The sequence below is a fragment of the Taudactylus pleione genome, unplaced genomic scaffold (assembly GCF_031769625.1).
Source record: "Taudactylus pleione unplaced genomic scaffold, aTauple2 ptg000038l, whole genome shotgun sequence".
In the NCBI taxonomy this organism is placed as follows: domain Eukaryota; kingdom Metazoa; phylum Chordata; class Amphibia; order Anura; family Myobatrachidae; genus Taudactylus; species Taudactylus pleione.
In genome coordinates, this window is record NW_028284440.1 from 5,010,992 (window position 1) to 5,029,269 (window position 18,278).

Consider the following 18,278-nt stretch of genomic DNA (forward strand, 5'->3'; position numbering starts at 1 on the left):
TATTTGTTCTTGTGCAGGACTTACCCTGGGAGCTAAAAGGCCACAATTAAGTGCCCAAAGCTATTCAATTATATCCCTCGGTAAACCCTGCAGCAAGGCATAGATTAAGAGTAAGTGCCTGAAGCCATGAAATTACCATGTGCAGTAAGCTCCGAGGGTGTACTTAACGTGGATTTCCGTTTGCCCATCAAGAAGGTGTGAACAGAAATCTGAGTTAAGTGTACCCTTGGGGCTCACTGCGGGCAATAATTGAAAAGCTCTGGGTTCTTAATAAGCCGTGGAATTTTAGCTCCTGGTTTGAGCCCCCCCATAATGTATGATGGTACATGACAACAGTTTAAAAACAGTGCAGAGAAAAAAAAAATTGCTAATTTTGTAATTGTCTAAATATGTTTTTGAACATAAGAAAAGAAATACTAAGACTGAAGTTTGCACGTTTGAAAAGTGCTGAATTTATAAATGTATTTGTTGAAGGGCTAAGAGGAAGTGTGCTTATGACAAAGTTGTAGAATGTTTAGTAGATAATCATGGATATTGTCAGAAATCATGTAGATTATATTATACACTAAAAACATTCAAGTACATATTGAAAAGTATAAATTTTATTAATCTAAATGGTTTACGTTTACCCATGTACAATTGAAGATACCATTACAGTGAAGACCACTTCACTAGTCAGATTAAAAAATAAACCTGTTCAACTTTACAGATTCAGCAGAAATTCCATTCTTACTTTCCACAGGCATTTAGTAAGGCAGTGAAAACAAATCGTGTTTAAATTGCTAATTGCTTACACTCCCATTCAATGAACTTCAATCGCACCTCTCCATCCTACAGTACATCCTCTCCTCTAGTCTCGCTCTGCCATCTTTCGGATTGTCACCTTACCCTCCTCGCTGTTACCCACTCCCACATTCTAACGCTGGGTACACACTGGCCGATCAATTGATCAGCCAATATATCTGCTGGCCGTCGTCCAGTGTGTACAGACGATATGTCTGCAGACGCGGTTCACAGACATCTGTCCATCAGCAAGTGTGTTCAGGCGGTCTGCAGAAAGCTTGTACAGACACAGCGGCAGCTGCAGGGAGCTGTCAGCAGGTCCAACGGCTGCCGGATAGATGATGGCCATTCAGTGTGTATATATCTGCAGATATATCTTTCAGGTGTGTACCCACCTTAAGACTTCTCCTGTGCTGCTCACACCCTCTGGAACATACTTTCCTCATCACCCTACATGGATTTAAATGGGCCCTGAAAACACACCTGTTCATTAAGGAATACCAACTCTCCTCATGCTCTTAAATCACACACTGTCCTACCTCATCTCTTTCCAGTTTACCACCCAATTTTAACCCCACCCCCACCCTTTTAGACTGTTAGCGCCTAAGAGATGGGCTCCTCCTGCACTATCTTTGTCTCCAGTACGCTCCGTCAGTGACTCTGACCCTTTCTGAAAACCTACCCAGTACACTACGTTAGTGTTACTGTAAATAGCGGTCACTCATGTATAATTATCCCGTTTGAATTTTGCCTCTGTACTGTCCTGTTTGAACCTTTTTACATTGCATTGTTTATTTATACAATCGGAATTCTCCCTGCACTGCAATAGATACTTGGTTGCTCCATATAAATAAGAAATGATAATAATGTTGTGCAGAAACTTTAAATAATATGGCTAGAGGGGAAAAAAAAACAAAAAACCAGCAGACAGGAAATGTTTTATTAAAAAAAGTTTAATTATATTTAAAATAGCTTTGTATAAACAGTTGTAATACTACACAAGGTAGTATCATAATACAAAACATTATTTCCATTATATATATTGTACTTTAAACTGTTAAACTTTATTATAAATTAAACTTCTTTACAAAGAAAAATTGCACATAATAATTGACCACTCTTCGGCTCTGATGCACTGGCATTTTGCAATTGTATATTTTGTCTTCAAGTTTAACAGTCTCAACTTAGAGTCCAAAATTCAGAAATGGAAAAGAAAGAAAACAAAAAAAAAATCCCTCAAGTGCACTTAGCAGACTGACAGCCTTGGTTTGGCCGAGGACCTGCTGCTTTAACTGCAATAATTCCCCAAATCCTCCCACCGTTTTCAAAATGAAAAAATATCAAATTGGAAAGGATTTAGAATGAGAGACTGATTGCTTTTGGATTGTAAACAGCAGCCCCAGAAGCGAATTATCAGAGACAGGGTCTCTCAGGCATCAGTGAGAGAGTCAAACAAGTTGGAAACACAAAAAATGGGGATTGCTAAATAAATGGAGGGTAAGGGAAGAGAATGAACACAAAAAATAAATAGACAAACAATAAAACAGCAAATCACTATAATTAACTATACTTACGTACATGATGTAAAGAGAACCTTGTTGGGCCCAGTAGCAGGCCTGAGTTTGGAATTCATTTCTCCAGTTTAAGTTGGGCAGTATATTTGATTTCCCAGTTACTGAAAGCATCGACTCAGAATAGGTGGGACTTTCACAGGGTAATCTGAATCAGACTATTCTTGACAATTTTGGCAAATTTAGAGTAGGATTTGGGCCTGACTGCAACCAGTGTTCAGCGATTCTTGCTTTCTGTGTTTAAATTTAAGAGCTCATCTAGGCTGACTCCAATCTCTTGAAACTTGGAAACTAGTTTTCTCAGGTTATCAGTTTTACCTCCTCCTGATGCTTCAAACAAGAGTTGCTGCAAAAGATGGGGAAGCGCATGTGGTAAGGACACGGTCTTGCACACATGCAGATATGGTAAACAGAAATTAAAGCTTCAAAAACGCCAAAAGAAAAAGAAGAGGAGAACACATTACATCTTTCCAAAGCTCAGCACACAGAGGCAACTTCTGAAGGGCTCTTTGGTACAGGTGCTGGACCTGCAAAACAAGTTGCAATTTAAGGAAAATTACAGAACTTGCTACAATTCTCATTAAATTAACCATCATCTTTTTCTACAATTTGTCTACATAGACATTCAGTTCATTAAAACTGGTGTGTTTTTTTCTAACTAACAGCCTCCAAAAACATTAACAACTGAAAAATAGTGACCTGTAAACGATCTATTTTGCTCCTCAAAGGGGGGGGAATTAAATTGTTTTTTGGACACCCAATTAATTATTGTGCTTGTCGTGCCCAAAAGTAAAGTACAGGTTAGGGCAGCCAAGCCACAGACTTTTCGCACATTTCTGCTCTCTATTACAGGAGGGTGCGAGCAGAAAAGTCAGCTAAGTTAGTTAAGGCACCCAAAAATACAGTTCAATATTAGCATTCTTGTGGGGGAATTCAATCGGAAGGGCTTTCTTTTTAAAACTATTTCTGAATCAATGAGAAAATTGTAATATGAATTTATGGAATATGTTAATCTATAATCTACAATGATCATTCACATACAAATTTTACTATATTTGCTGATCAAAATATATTCCAATTTAACTTGCTGTTTTAGTAAAAGAAATAATTTTTTAATAAATTAACTGAAAAATTTAATAAACTAATTATCCACATGACATAATGTAACAAAATTTGTCTCAGCAATGGCCAAGATAGTTTTTAGTAAAAAAATATATCTACCCTTTTTGCCATGTATTGTTATTACCCACATTATATGACAGTAATATCAAACTAGTATATCAGGGCTAATGACTATCCAATGCTCTGTCCAGAACTTGGACATTAGTGAACCTTGAGTTAGTGTTGCTACACAATCACAGCAAATCATCAGCAACAATGAACAGCACAAGGCAACGAATACCCTTAAATATATGCAAAATTACTGGTAAAACTCTCTAGAGAATCACTGTTAAAGCAGAAGTAAAAGCTTACCTCTTTCTGTCCCCCCTTTAGGAAAGTTTCTACTGCGATGGCTCTAAGGGGTAAAAACAAGAGACATGTTATATTTGCACTGCTTGAATGAAAATGTTGTACAGTAGCTTGGCAAGAAATTGTAGTGTTAAAAAAAACAAAGTAGCATTCCTAAAATTTCATTAGTAGCTGAAGTTTCATATGGAAGATGATCTCTATGAATTCTGATGTTGGCATAGATAAAAGTGAAGTATATAAATGGCAGTGATCTCCCCAGGCTGTGTTTTTGCGGGCGCATCGCCCAGCAGAAACAGCATACCGCCCGGCACTTCCCTTTGCCCCAATGCGCCGCGTCCCTGCTGCCTGGTCACCCTCAACTTGTCCTTGTTGCCAAGGACAAAGATGTGACGCCGAGCTGCACCGACATCACATCTCAGTCGGTCTGGCATCTGTGTCCTCCAGCAATAAGGACACGTTAGTGAGGGTTCTGGATGACGGGACGTGGCGCATTGGGACGGGAGGGAGTTGCATTGATTCATTAACAGGTAGATAACTGAGACAGTTCTTTCTCCAGTAATAGAACATCTGTTAAATCCTCTCCACCCCCAATATATACTGTAATCTGCATATAATGGGAGGAGCAGCCAGTAATGGAGTCAATGCATTAGTGCATTTCCAAGAGGTGCAGCAACTATCTGCTCCTAAGTGAAGTGCTAAACAAGCATCATCACATGGATGACACATTCTATGCCTGTCACTCCACAGACCCACAAGGACTGGTCCTGCAGATTGGCCTATTCCACCTACTGAATTAGCTAGGACAGGATATGCAAAAGGACATTCAAATAGTTAAGATACTCTACTAAAAACACTATTTGAGGGGGAATTCAATTAGTCTAAAGTGGCCAGGAACGATTCAATGGTTTGTGCCGTAGGGCGCGGGTGCCCATCATTTCACATTGCAGCGTATAGGGGCCAGGGAGAGAGCCCCAAGTTTAAATAATAAGGTCAGGATTTAAACATTTTATTATTGCGAAGGCCCCCACCCGGCTACTTCTTGATGCCACCCTGCTGGAAAATATTTCTGGGGAGAACACTGAATGGGTATCTACACTAGACAGTGTGGATTGTAATAAGTTTCACACATTACAGTCCATTTCCATGGATGTTATTTAATGCAAGAATATATAATGCTAGCACTTGTACTCCAACCTACATGACACATGTAAAATTAACGTTACCTGCATACTACATTATAAAGAAATACAAAAATAACATTTTGTACATTACATTTTCCAGATGGACAGGCACAGTGGGAAGTTATATGTAAACATCTTGGATTGCATTTTCACAATTTGTATATTGTTGTCTTCCAATTCTTGTTTAAGTACCCTGGAAATAAATCATTACAACAAATATACTGTGATTGCAAATGTGACAGCAACACATCCAAGTGGCTGATTCACTACTGGTAAACCTGACCAAGTCAAAGTGGTAATTATCCCTCATTTCACAAAGCTGAAATCTATCAGAAGGAGCAAAGCACACAATAGTCAAAGCTTTTAAGAAGGGATGGGTACAGGATGGAGGGGTCGAGATCCCGGCGGTCAAAATCCAGACGCCAGCATCCCGACAGGGTTAGGATACTGACACCTGTCGGTAGGTATCCTAACCCTCCCCTCTGCCTATCCTAACCCTCCCCGATGCCTGAACCTATCTTCCCCCTCCCCACACCCTAAACCTCCCCACCTACTGTCTAATCCTAATCCTGCTCCCTAGTGCCTAACCCTAATCCTCCCCCCAATCCTGCTACTTACCTTCAGGATACCAGCGCCGGTATTCTGACAGGTGTCGGGATTCCGGCGCCGGTATTCTAAGCGCCAGCACCCCCTGTATCGGGATACTGACTGTATCCCTTTTAGAAATGTATAATAATTTATACAACATAAAGACAGCACCAACAACCTCTGTATAAGACTTGGAAGACTTATGTCTCATGAAGTTTAATAGCGTATAGCACTGAAAAGGAATCCTTGGGCACTAGGTATGTACAGTAAATTGTCCACATCTCCATTGGATAAGACAAAAGTTACCAAATGTATTCTCTATGAACCATCCCCAGTCTTATTATGTAATGGTTTATCAATCTACTACTGGCAAGAAGGTGTTGCTCTACAAGTTGGGAACTACAATGATGGAATTTCACAATATAACTCGTAAAATGAATCATATTACTGACCTTAGTTTTTAAGTGAAACATTAAACAAAAGCACCCCCCACCCCAAAATGGAAACAAGACCAATATATTTTTAGAGCTGCTTAGAAGATGTTCACTGCATATAAAACATTTCATACGCAACACATTTTGACATAGTATTTACAATTGCAACACAGCTGACAGCAAGGCATTATTCTTGGTATCTGCCATGTAAAGGAGTAGGCCAGGTACTCATGTTAAATTCTGTCACTAGCACTCTCTCTATTTCCTGGAGTCCTCTGTAGGCTCTCGCAATGTTTTTGCCAGTGACACATGAAGCTGCATCATGAAAAAAAGGAAAGCAAACCGAACACTTCTTCATCACTAGCAAATAGCTGTGTGTGGCCTCGAACATTTCGGACTGGTAATGATTTTCTCAAATGGACAGCAATGCCATCACTCCACTTAATGGCTAGAAGTCTATTTTATATTGCAAATCAAATATCCCACAAATGTCAGTGCTTGCTGGAATACTTGTTTTATAGCAAAAGATCTTTCCTATCAAACTTCTACACTTTCATTTTATGTGGGACAAGTTTACACACAATCTGCTCACCTAAGTGCAAGTCCAAGATTTGTAGGCATCATGGAAGAATAGCGCTCCAGTATCCTAGAATGCTGTGTCTTTGGCACACAGCTCAAATAGAAGTAAATAACCTGAAAAAGCAAATCACAGATAACAATGGGAATGTAGTATTGAATAAATTTGAGATTCAGTGGGAACAATAAATGGTTAAAGACTCTTTCATGAAGAAAGCCAAGTGATCACAGTTTATAGCTTCACATTTTCTTTAGGACTTTCTGTTTTATGGGAGAAGAGGGAGGTGATCGAAAACCATGGTAATCACACAAATATGAGCAGAACAATGCCAGAAAGCCCTGTGACTTGGCTGCACTTCCCAATCACACACTAACAATATACCACGTTAGGACTTCCCTCATTATTCACAGCATAAAATCCCCTTCTATCTGTATTAATACACAAAGCAGACACTACTTCACATGTTGATTTATTTATCCTTTTTCTCTTCTAGTTAATTGCACTTTACTGCTTATACAGTCAGATAGAGAGAAAATGTACATTTATATATGACTATTTAAAGATGAAATGTGGCTGACATTGTTACTTTATATTCATGATTACATTTCTGTTTGAATGAAAACTATGATCGATACAACATAGTATGTAAGAACACTGACGTTTACGGCTAGTTATGTGCCAAAACACACTTTGGTTTTTAACAAGTGATAACTGGAAGGGAAGTTAAAATTATGCTCTTCTGTGGGCATTTAGGTCATTTTTTAAGTAGTTCTGTGCATGTTTTATACATACGTGTACTGTTTTGATGGAACTTGCCACAATAGTAACACAACCTGTCAAACTTTCACTACAGTAACAAATCAAATGGAACACTCATCAGCACCACCTTACCAAATTATGGAATTCGTAGTTGGTCCAGTAATCAGCTGTGCTAAAAGGAGTGAGGTGCCGTGTGGGAACAGTCATTAGGCATCTGTTAACTAAATCGGTAAAATGCTTACTATCTTGAATTTTATTTCTGGATCCCACAATTTTGCTGTTAGTAAAGACAAGATAACTGAAAAGAGAAGATCCAATAAATATTACGGCACTACTACCTGTAAAATGTTGCCCATTAAAACATGCAAACAATTTAAATACTTACTCCATCCAAAGCTTCTGCAGTACATCCTGTTGCATAACAGCCCCTAAAGCAGCTTCATATGCATCTGCCGTCTCATCTGTACTTCCCTGTAGAGACTGCCACAGACTGCAAATGAGAATTTACAAAGAAGTGATGTGGCTGCCTCTCGTGGCCATCTTTCCCTTCTAGCCCTCTGCAACACAGCCCATGTACTGACCGGCTATTCAGTTTTACACGTCATAATAAACTAACATGAAAAAGATGGTTGAATCTATACAGACACCTCTTCCCCATGAAATGTTTGCCAGTTTATTATCCCTATGGTAAAATCCCAGTAGGAATGTGCTGTACAAAAAGGAGATACTGCAGTAAATCAATATAATGCCTTGAATTAAATCAAAATTGCACTGAGTTTTTGGAGCCAATGCTCTTTATACATTCCACAGCTGCCCCCACCTCTCAAACAATATACCAGATTAACTAGGTGCACCTGCTACAGATGTGTCCACATACACCTATCCTCACATCACGCCAAATAGCCCAAAGCAAACAGGCTTTGCTACTTGACCACGACAATCGCCTTAAACCTGTTCTTCTCCGTTTGTACAGCTGCAGCCTGGGGTCCCCAGTGGAGCGGCTAGCAGAGCCCCACTGGCACCCGCCGTAATCACCGGACCACTCACTGGTGTTGCGGCACCGGTAGTTTGAGCAGCAGCACAGGCACCCATTAGGACGCCTTGCTGCTTTCTCAGATAAACAAAATAAATAAAAAAAATAATAAAATTAAAGCTTGGGCATGCTAAAGTAGTCCAAAAAAGGTGTGACCTGCTGACACCAAACAAAAAACTGCCTGTGAGCGGAGTATATGTGGAGGAGGACCGATGCATCCTGGGAGCTAAAGCTTTGACTGCTTGGTGCCCGGATATCTCCAACCCCCCCCCCCCCCATGGCATCCATATGGACCTTGAAGAAGAAAGTAGCAGGTAGAAGCAGCAAAATTGAGGAAATAGTACACAATCCTGGCAAAATAGGCAAAAATGTCTGATACAAGTGACCTTCACCATGAACAATTATGCTCAAATCTGCATCTTTATACCAATTCCATTGTGACAAAAAAATTACAATCCTAAGAACCTAGTACCCTATGTGAGTACTATGGGCCGTATTCTATTAGGAGCGAAAAGCCGCTTTCGGAGAAAGTTTCGCCAGTGATGTCATTTCACCTGCGGAAACTTATCTCCGTATTCAATTGTGACGATTTTTCACTGGTGCGTAAGTCAGCCGAAAAAAAAAGTGCAGAATTGCGGTCTTGGGCTGCAACTGTGGGGAAACCACCCTGCACCCTTAGGACAGGTCCCCAAAAGGTAAACTGCGTAAATAAAAATCCTAAAAAAAATGTAAAGTACACCCCGAAAAAATTACTTTGTACCCCAACTTTGAACTCTTTTGCCCCCTTTTTCAAACTTAAAAACTAGCGAAATAGACATTGGGGGTGTCTACAAGTATGGGTTGTTTTTTTGGGGGATTACAGTTGCTTGTTGAAGGTGCGTTTTTCAAAACCTCACTTTTGCAATTTTTAACCATGCTTGCACCCATTTTTCATGTACCCCAAATTTACTGGGAGTAGTTATTTTCACCAAAAAAAACCTCCTAAATGCTATTCTTCACCACTTGTGCAAAGACACTAATTAGCAGCTAATGAGAGCATTTAAGCAGCCCAAATAGCTTCAGCAGGTCTATACGGTGGACATCTACATTGATCCCCAATGTTCGTGCATCTTTTGGGGGGTGTCAGGCTGATTTCCCCAAATCTGACAGCACTTTTCGCCTGTTTGCATTTCGCCGGGTGCCGTTTTCGCTGATTTGTAATTGAATACGGGGATAAGTGGGGACGCGTGCGATACTTTCCGCATGGAAAACCAGCAATGATGGCTAAAAGTCCGGCATGCGAAAAGTATGGGACTTTTTGCACCTAATTGAATATGCCCCTAAGACGCAAAATTGAGGAACAATTAGCATAATGGAGTAAAAAGTAGCTGGAAATCAGGATTTTGGTACTTACCGATAAATCCCTTTCTCCGATTCCACAGGGGACACTGGAGTTCAAGACAGTGGGGTATAGACGGTGGTAGAGTAGAGCCTGGCACTTTAAATAATTTAGAAGTGTGACTGGCTCCTCCCCCTCTATGCCCCATCAGCCCCAGTTTAAGAACTGAGCCCGAGAGGAGACGGAGGACAATAGGAAAATGAGAAGGAGAGGACCACAGAACGGAACAATACCGACTGAAGGAGAACAGAGGAACTCACTGCAGGGAACACATGCAGTCACACAACCATATAACGAACCAAACAACACAGCAGGTACGCAGCGCTGGGCGGGCGTCCAGTGTCCCCTGTGGAATCGGAGAAAGGGATTTATCGGTAAGTACCAAAATCCTGATTTCTCCTTCATCCACTAGGGGACACTGGAGTTCAAGACAGTGGGGACGTCCCAAAGCCAACCTCCCGGGTGGGAAGCGCGGAGAACTCGCCGACCCTTTGGCAAACCCGAAAACCAGGAGCGCCAAGAACTGTAGGCCCAATGGAAAGGCAAGAGCTGAGGATCAAGTGTCGCAGAGGAGACAAGCAGAACTCCCTGCTAAACAGCGAAAGAATTCCACAACTTACGGCGTAATTCGAAAGTAATAACGGCTAATGTAAGCTCAGCTGAAAACAGACCCAGGCCAAACTAGAGTCGAACATAGGAAGCTGTATAATTCGCAGACAGCAGCAACCCAGCACTGCTGGACAGAATTCATATAGATATACGTATACAATACCAATCTACAGATACAGAGCTGATCCTGTCCACAGACTCCTAATAAGGAGTATACAACGAGGCAAAAGTCAAGACCGAACAATCGCCGAGGCCCAAGTACTACCAGGTTGACAACCAGCGGAAGGGTTAAACCATAGAAGTTCTCAACAATGGAGATCCCGCTGGGTATGATGCAGAGGCGGCTGTGAAAGTATTGAAACCACAATTCCTTTCAGAGGGTCAGACCGCAGTACAACCACTCTGAAACAGAGGGATCAAACAGCAACTGAAACCCTGCAGCTATAATTCCCCATAGCAGACTACTGGCAGTGTGTCACTACCGCTTGGGGCGGGTCTCAAACTCGTGTATTGGGCGCCCCATACGGGGACTTTACGGCACACACCCTGTGCCGGCCTAAAAAGAAAACCATAGCAATAACCCCAAACAACAGACATGTCCATCATGATGGAAGTGCGTAGTCAGTACAAACTGCTGGTCCGAACATAGTATGAAAACAACTCGGATACCCTGGCAGTTAAAGAGCACGGATGCAACAGCCACCCAAGGAGAGCTACCAATATAGGGAAGCATCCCGTACAACAAGGCTAGGACAACCATAAAGGTACACATCAGGAACCTGTCAGTGTGATGAAAATATCCACAGATACTGAACAGGAATCAGGCTCCCTGCGCAGAACATAATGACTGTCACATTTTAATGTAAAGATGTGCCGTAGCCCATAGATGCGCTACAGTCCTTTATCATCCCAACAGAGTCTAGTAGAAGAAAGTGATAATTAAATATGGAATGCTTCACGAATTTGCGTGTCATCCTTGCGTTTCAATTTTTAGTATATGTGCTGCAGAAGCGAGCACTCTCAATGTTGGAACTATGCACCCACACACCAGGAAAGCTCTAAAGTGTAGTAGAGCCAACTAATTACGAGAGCGGATGGCTGCTAGGACGGCAGCTAGGGTGCGGAAGGGAGACTTGTAATGTCAGGTTGCATGAAATTGGAGCATCTGCCGAGGCATTAGTGAGGTACCGCTTACCTGTGAGCAACCAGAAGCCCTCTAGACGAGATGTAGGTCACTAACCTTTTCCATCTCACAGCAACCCGTCACGTCAGGTATAGAGAGTAGTTCAGTGGGCTAAGAACCAATGCTCTACAGCACAGACTTCAGTCTGGCGATGTTGTCTGGGAAAATACTGTAGAAAACTAGCAAATTGTTAGGAGACAAGAAGGTTGTACAACAGGACTCTATACCTGAGCATGTAACAGTAGGGATGAGTAGACATCTAGAGTTTATACATATACTCCAAATACAGTCTGCTAGTGTATCAGTACATTATCACTTATAATGGTGAAGTGCGTATTAGTTAACAGGCGGATTTAAGTAAGACCTTGAATAGGTCAAGATACACACAGAATATTAAATATTTGATGATGGATCCCCACCAGTGACCCTTGAAAGTTATAGTGTTCACAACGAGAGGGATTCAAAAGTGAACCCCAGGGCCAAGGATTTACCTGATACTCACCAATCTAATCAAGCCAGGCCTGACCCTGCCTTTTCGGCGGGTGGCCGTAGGCCTTCAGGGACAGGAGCAGTAACTGCAGTCTGTTGTCATTTAAACAATTAGGTCCTGAGGATGGAATAGAACCTGCATTCTCTATGTACTGATAGGAAGAGAACCTAGGGACACTTATAGCCTCATTTTATTGAGATAATATTGAGTACTGGAACCTATACTGAGAAGGTACCTGTACATAGACATAGTGTGCATTAGGCTATAGTGATACCCCCAGTTAGGGTTAAAACAGGTTTTCCCATTATTAGGAAATATTCATACAAGGAATGTGAATATATATTATACATATACACACGCACACCTGGACAAACAGTTGCATGAGAAGGCAATCTCTTTGAAAGGAAGAGTTAGTACCAACCAAGGAAGCTTACCTGTCAAGACTCCTGCCCAGGAGATTAGCATATATACAGCATATCTGATGCATTCTTAGAATGCCACAAGTTTGCTCCATTATATACATGTGTGGACATCATATATGGATATCGCCTACAGTTTCTGGTAATCCCAGGCGGCTTCCCATCCATGGACTTATAGGTAAACCTAATGATTGTGGAAGTATAGACACACCTATACAATTCCCAACACATTTTATTAATATACATATACATAGATATATATATATACATATATACACATACACACATTACACATACCTACACAGGCACCCATGTAAAGCGGAGTTATTGTACCAAACAACCGCATCAGGAGAGTCCAGCCTCCAATCGCAGGATGCTTCTTTTAAAATATGTAGGTATGAGACAAGACGGATAACAGATCCCCCTCTGTCCTTACGGTAAGGATAAGAAGCGATACACACACACATATATATATATATATATATATATATATATATATATATATATGTGTGTGTGTGTGTATATGTATATATATATATATATATATATATATATATACATACACACACACACACATATATATATATATATATACACACACACACACATATATATATACATATACCAAATACTAACCAGGCCTGACCCTGCTTAGCTTCCAAGATCAGACGAGATCGGGCGTGTTCAGGGTGGTGTGGCCGTAGGGACCACGTACCCACACATATTTAACATGAGCAACAGTAAGAGCCAAGAACTGAGCAAAGACCTTGGTTGAGCCCAGGACAAAATTCATATGCATAAAATACAAATATCTACATACATGTGGCTTACCTCCACGCAGGGAGACTGCTCATGTGTCGCGTGTGGCCGTCAATCTGCTACGGCGTATGGGCCTGGATATTTGAACAGCGTGATGACCCAGATTGGTTTCGATCCTGGGACCCTTCTGTCACTGGAGTACCCGCCTTTTCGAGTGAGCCATTTGAGCTCCAGTTGAACCCGCTTTTTTAAAGTGGGAATCAAGGAGACGACCTTAGTGCAATGAAAATTACTGCAGTATACTTGATGTATATAGGCCCATCTGACACAGGCATAGATCAATCGGCAGATCATGTGGAGGGCAAGTGACATGGTCACAGGCTCTGTATTAGGCTGCGGCATGTTCCTCCCTGAGCTAGTGTCAGGGGCCCGTACACTCACTCTATAATAGTGGCGGCGGGTCCCATGATATGTAGAGGTGTTGCTCTTCAATATGAGTACTGATTAATACTTAATCAAACAGTGCAGCCATTTTGATAGACAATTTTAAAATAGACATAACTATCCTCTAAACAGTAACATCACAATGACGTAGGGCAGCAGTTAGGAGAGTTGTGGCTGACTGTTTTGCGGTGCTCTCCCCTCTACAAGATCATTGTGGAATCTGACCACCATATAGGAACTACCGAGATGAGTCAAGTTCAATATGGACCTTGTCGCTGCGTAACTCAGTAAGCAGGAAGACTGCTACACTGCGCTCAGTATGCATCAGCATAATCTATCTCAGCATTTACCAAACTAGGTTCTATCTAGATACTGCAGCTGCCCAGATATTCCAAGTACTGACCAGGCCTATTAAGGGTGGTGTAGTAACAGTTTCTTACACAGCACAGCGTATTCTAAGTGGAGTTATACTAGCATGCGCAACCACATGAAGGTGGAGTGCACTCTATAACTGAACTTCCCGCGGTGCAGTCACTCCAGGGGCTCAGACCTCTTGCTGCTCTAGCAGGCACAGTCCACACTGCATTCACCCTGCACTAAACTGCGTTTACGCAGGTAATATACTGTACCCAATGCTGCCCTTAAGAGGAAGCTGGATATAAAACTCCTTACTGGGAGATCTCATGAAGTGCGCAGCCCAAGGGGAGACTGTGTAGAATTAAGCTGCGCACTTCCGGGCGCAGCAATGGACTAAGCCCCGCCCCTACATCGCCGAGAACGGAGCCCCCCGGCTAAAGCTGTTGACTCTTAGGGTCCTTACCTTTGGCTGCTCTGTAAGGAGCCGCAACCAGGGCCGCACCCCATGCCTCCTACAGCGAGCCCAACTTCGGCAGCCCGCCTAACCGGAAGCCAGCACCTCCTTGAGAACGCCGCTGCTTAGGAGCTCTCCACTGGAACCGGAGATCGCTATATAGCAGCAGCGCTGTTTTACAGTGAAGCGCACAGAAGAGGGAGAGCCCGCCTACAGATGGCGCCGCTAGAATGCGAGACGCGCCCTAATAAGCTCCGCCCCCGCTCACTCCGGTATACTGACCGGGATTGTCTCTCTAGTTCGGGGAGAAGGTAGTGCGGCAGGCGCGGGGGGGGGGGGGGGTTGCAGCAACAGACCGCCTCTATTGCAGAGAGAGTTGTCTCACTGTAAACGACAGCCGCAGCAAGGCACCGCGCTGTCACAGATGCAGGATAGCGGTGTCCCTGCATGGAGAGTGCAGGGATGCTATTACAGTCCTTCCCTGAGGGAGATTTTGACTGGGAAGCTCGACTTTATGTGCGGTGGCTCCGCCCCCTTGTTAACCGGCATAAGGAATATTTTCTATGCCGGGCATAGAACCGGGGACCTTCTAAAATAAGGACCCAGGTTGGTAGTTTGCTGAGCTCAGTAGTTCAGCTATATGGTGGCGGAGGGGCCGCAGATCTAGTCCCCCGCTAGTCAGGGGAAGAGATTATACTTACCACTGCTGGCATCAGGGCTGCGGCTAGGCATTCGGAAGCACGGACACAGCCTCTATATTAAGCTGTGGCGTGTCCTCCCTGAGCCATTGCCAGGGTGCCTGGGACTCCGACACGCACTCTTTTTTAGTGGTGGCGGGTCTCCTGATGCCTCCATGTAGCAGGCTGACAGACGCAGTTCTCTGTCAGCCTGTCCTCAATGCTTTGTGAAAGCTAGAAAATAAAATAAAGTGAAAATAAAGATAATAATACTAAGTGTGGGCTGGAGCTCAGCCCTATGTGACCGGCTCTCTCGGGCACATTCTAAAAACTGGGGCTGATGGGGCATAGAGGGGGAGGAGCCAGTCACACTTCTAAATTATTTAAAGTGCCAGGCTCTACTCTACCACCGTCTATACCCCACTGTCTTGAACTCCAGTGTCCCCTAGTGGATGAAGGAGAAATTGTAGCAAAGTTGAGGAAAAAGTATGCAGCACAGCAATCGTGCCAGATGTCTTGCGTCATATAGTGCAAAAGGGTATAGGTGGACACATCTGTACATGTTTTGAAAGGAAATAAATCCATCATTCAATGAAACACTGATATACACCCAGGTGCCAGAAAAACTGAGACCACCATCTTGTAACACGGTGGTCCTCCTTTTGATCGGAAATACAGCGGCAACACGACAGCTCCACAAGCTCTCTGTAGTACTGTATAGATAGTGTATACCAGAGGCTCCCAAACATGGCCCTCAAGGCTCCCCAACAGTTCAGGTTTTAGTTCATGGCTAAGCACAAGTGGTACCTCAGTCAATTTGATTTAATCACCTGTGCTCAACCATGGATATCTCTAAAACCTGAACCGTTTAGGAACCTCTGGTGTACACTCTAAATTGTCCACAGTTTCCTATTATTCGCCAGTGCTGGAACCCTGCCATTGATGGCAGATTGAACTGCATCCCACATGTTCTATTGGGTTTAAATCCAGCAAATGCCCGAAACAGTTGGAACTTCGGATTCATCAGGTAAGGCTATATGTTTCCAGTCATGAGCAGAGTCTTGTACCATGGGGTCAGCAACGGGATCAGAGTGGGCTGTCAGCTCCGGTACCCCATAGAAAAATGGGAATGTTGCACTGTTCAGATGCTGATCTTACTTGTGGCCCCAGCAATAAATGTTTTCTGCAATGTTGCATGGTGACTGTTTATGACTGTCTAGAGTTTTTCCATTGGTCACAGAGAGGTCACGTGTTCTTTGAGGTTGTGTAGTCGCAGTACACCCTTGAAATTGTTGCACGTAAAAAAAAAAAAAAAAAAAAAATAGAAAAATGTGTTGATTTTGGAGATTAGCGACCCATCTTCTCTGGTACCTACTAACAAGCCTTGTTAAAAGTTGCAGAAATTGTGGTACACTGAAGGTTTTCACTGCAAATTATACAGCAGATTGCAGAGATAATCTGCCTAGATATAGCACTTCAATTGCAAAATATATCATTTAATGCAGAGGTGTGGCGGCATATACTGGGAATGGAAGAGACAGTCTGAATTTTTCTGGCACTAGTGTAATTAAGATGGGGGCAGTTTATTTAGTGTAAGACTAACAATTACTGAAATTCAAAAATGCTTTACATAACCTGGTATTCTCAGAACTCCCACCCAAATACTAACAAAGCCCAACCTATGTTACTTTACAAGATTAGAAAAGATTGGATGCATTTAGACAAGACATTCACTTAAAAAATGTTAATAAGTAACGTTTTATTAAGAGAAGATCCTTTAAAAAATGTATTCAAATCATATGGATTCTGACGGAATCTATGTGACTTACTGATAATTCAATCTCCCTTTTGCACAGGTCAGCTAAACAAGGACCTCCTATTTATCTGCAGGGTTTCTACACCTTAACATTTAAGACATTTTGATACACTTGACTATTAACTGTGTGCAGATAAAACAGATTGAATAGGCTTTGGAATTTGCATTAATAAGACACTAATGTTAATGTGTTGTCTTATGATCCCATTACTTGGCCCACATTTTGTTTTTCCACAGGGACAACGACACATGCAAAACCATGCACACACATGTACTGTAGTTCACATTTTTTTGACTGCTATGTGAATTTCATCATTTTTATTGCACCACAATTGCACATATTGCAAGAATTACAAATGTTCCATTCTTTTAATGTATGTTATTTTATTTTTATAGGGACTGAAGAAGCCAATTTATTCATCAGATTATTGGCCGTGGTATAAATACATTTTGGTTAGTCTCCTACTGATATTTGTAGGATGGGGTACATCTGTAGAATTTTCCAGTTCTTTTTAACAAGTTTTTCTATTTGTATGTGTTTATTATAACTAACAATAAAACTATAACCAAAGTTATCATTCTTGGTGTCTGTGTTGACTACATTTTTTTTCTGCCCATCTTTTTCATGTTGTTTATTTTCAACATATCTACGGATTAGCAGTTCTGCCGACATTCAAGTGCAATGCAACTTTTGATCAGTGTTACCATGCAGCTTTTGGATTTGTTTGATCGCCCAGTTAAATATATTCAATTAAAGAGCATTTTCTTTTAAGATGAATTTATATACTTGAAATTACAGTCTATGGATGGATTTTAATCATTGCTAAATGTTTTTGTTTTCTCTTATTGTGGTTTGTACTTCTGTCCTTTAACCTTTGTCAATCAATGAATTTTAATAATCTTTGTATATCAGTGTTCCACTACCTGTAGGGAAAGGCGCCATTTACCTTCAAACTATAGACCAGTTTAACCTGTTCTATTGGAGGATGTAGTGGACAGCTGCAAAATGCCCCAACAGTGTTTTGAAACAAATTGCAAGAGTAAATCTAACTTTTCTTAATTAATCAAACAAATGCAATTTAAGCTTTTTTACTCAGGGTACCCAGGCGCTGGTGTAAACAGTACAATAGTACTAGTTACAGTGAGTCAGATGTCAGTATGAAAACCTCCAGGAGTTTGATTTAGAAGGTAAAGAGATTCCTTGCTTACGGGGAATCGCGCGCAGCAGTCCTTGCTTCCGGCACAGTAGAAGCACCGGAAGCCGCTGCAGTCCGGTCTCGAGGCATCCGCGTCCTC

At 42.0% G+C, this 18,278-nt stretch overlaps 1 protein-coding gene across 1 annotated transcript in view; it reads right to left on the reverse strand.

Moving 5' to 3' along the window:
• Window positions 1–1,709: 1,709 nt before the first annotated feature.
• The window catches only part of ZFC3H1 (zinc finger C3H1-type containing), a 134,451-nt gene continuing 117,882 nt past the window's right edge, over window positions 1,710–18,278 (reverse strand). The window contains exons 29-35 of the mRNA XM_088452529.1: window positions 7,749–7,853; window positions 7,496–7,661; window positions 6,620–6,720; window positions 5,097–5,198; window positions 3,828–3,870; window positions 2,819–2,881; window positions 1,710–2,700 (exon numbers count right to left, since the gene is read on the reverse strand). Coding sequence (XP_088308655.1) covers window positions 2,572–2,700; window positions 2,819–2,881; window positions 3,828–3,870; window positions 5,097–5,198; window positions 6,620–6,720; window positions 7,496–7,661; window positions 7,749–7,853 — 709 coding nt within the window. The 3' untranslated portion in view covers window positions 1,710–2,571. The remainder of the gene's footprint in view (window positions 2,701–2,818; window positions 2,882–3,827; window positions 3,871–5,096; window positions 5,199–6,619; window positions 6,721–7,495; window positions 7,662–7,748; window positions 7,854–18,278) is intronic.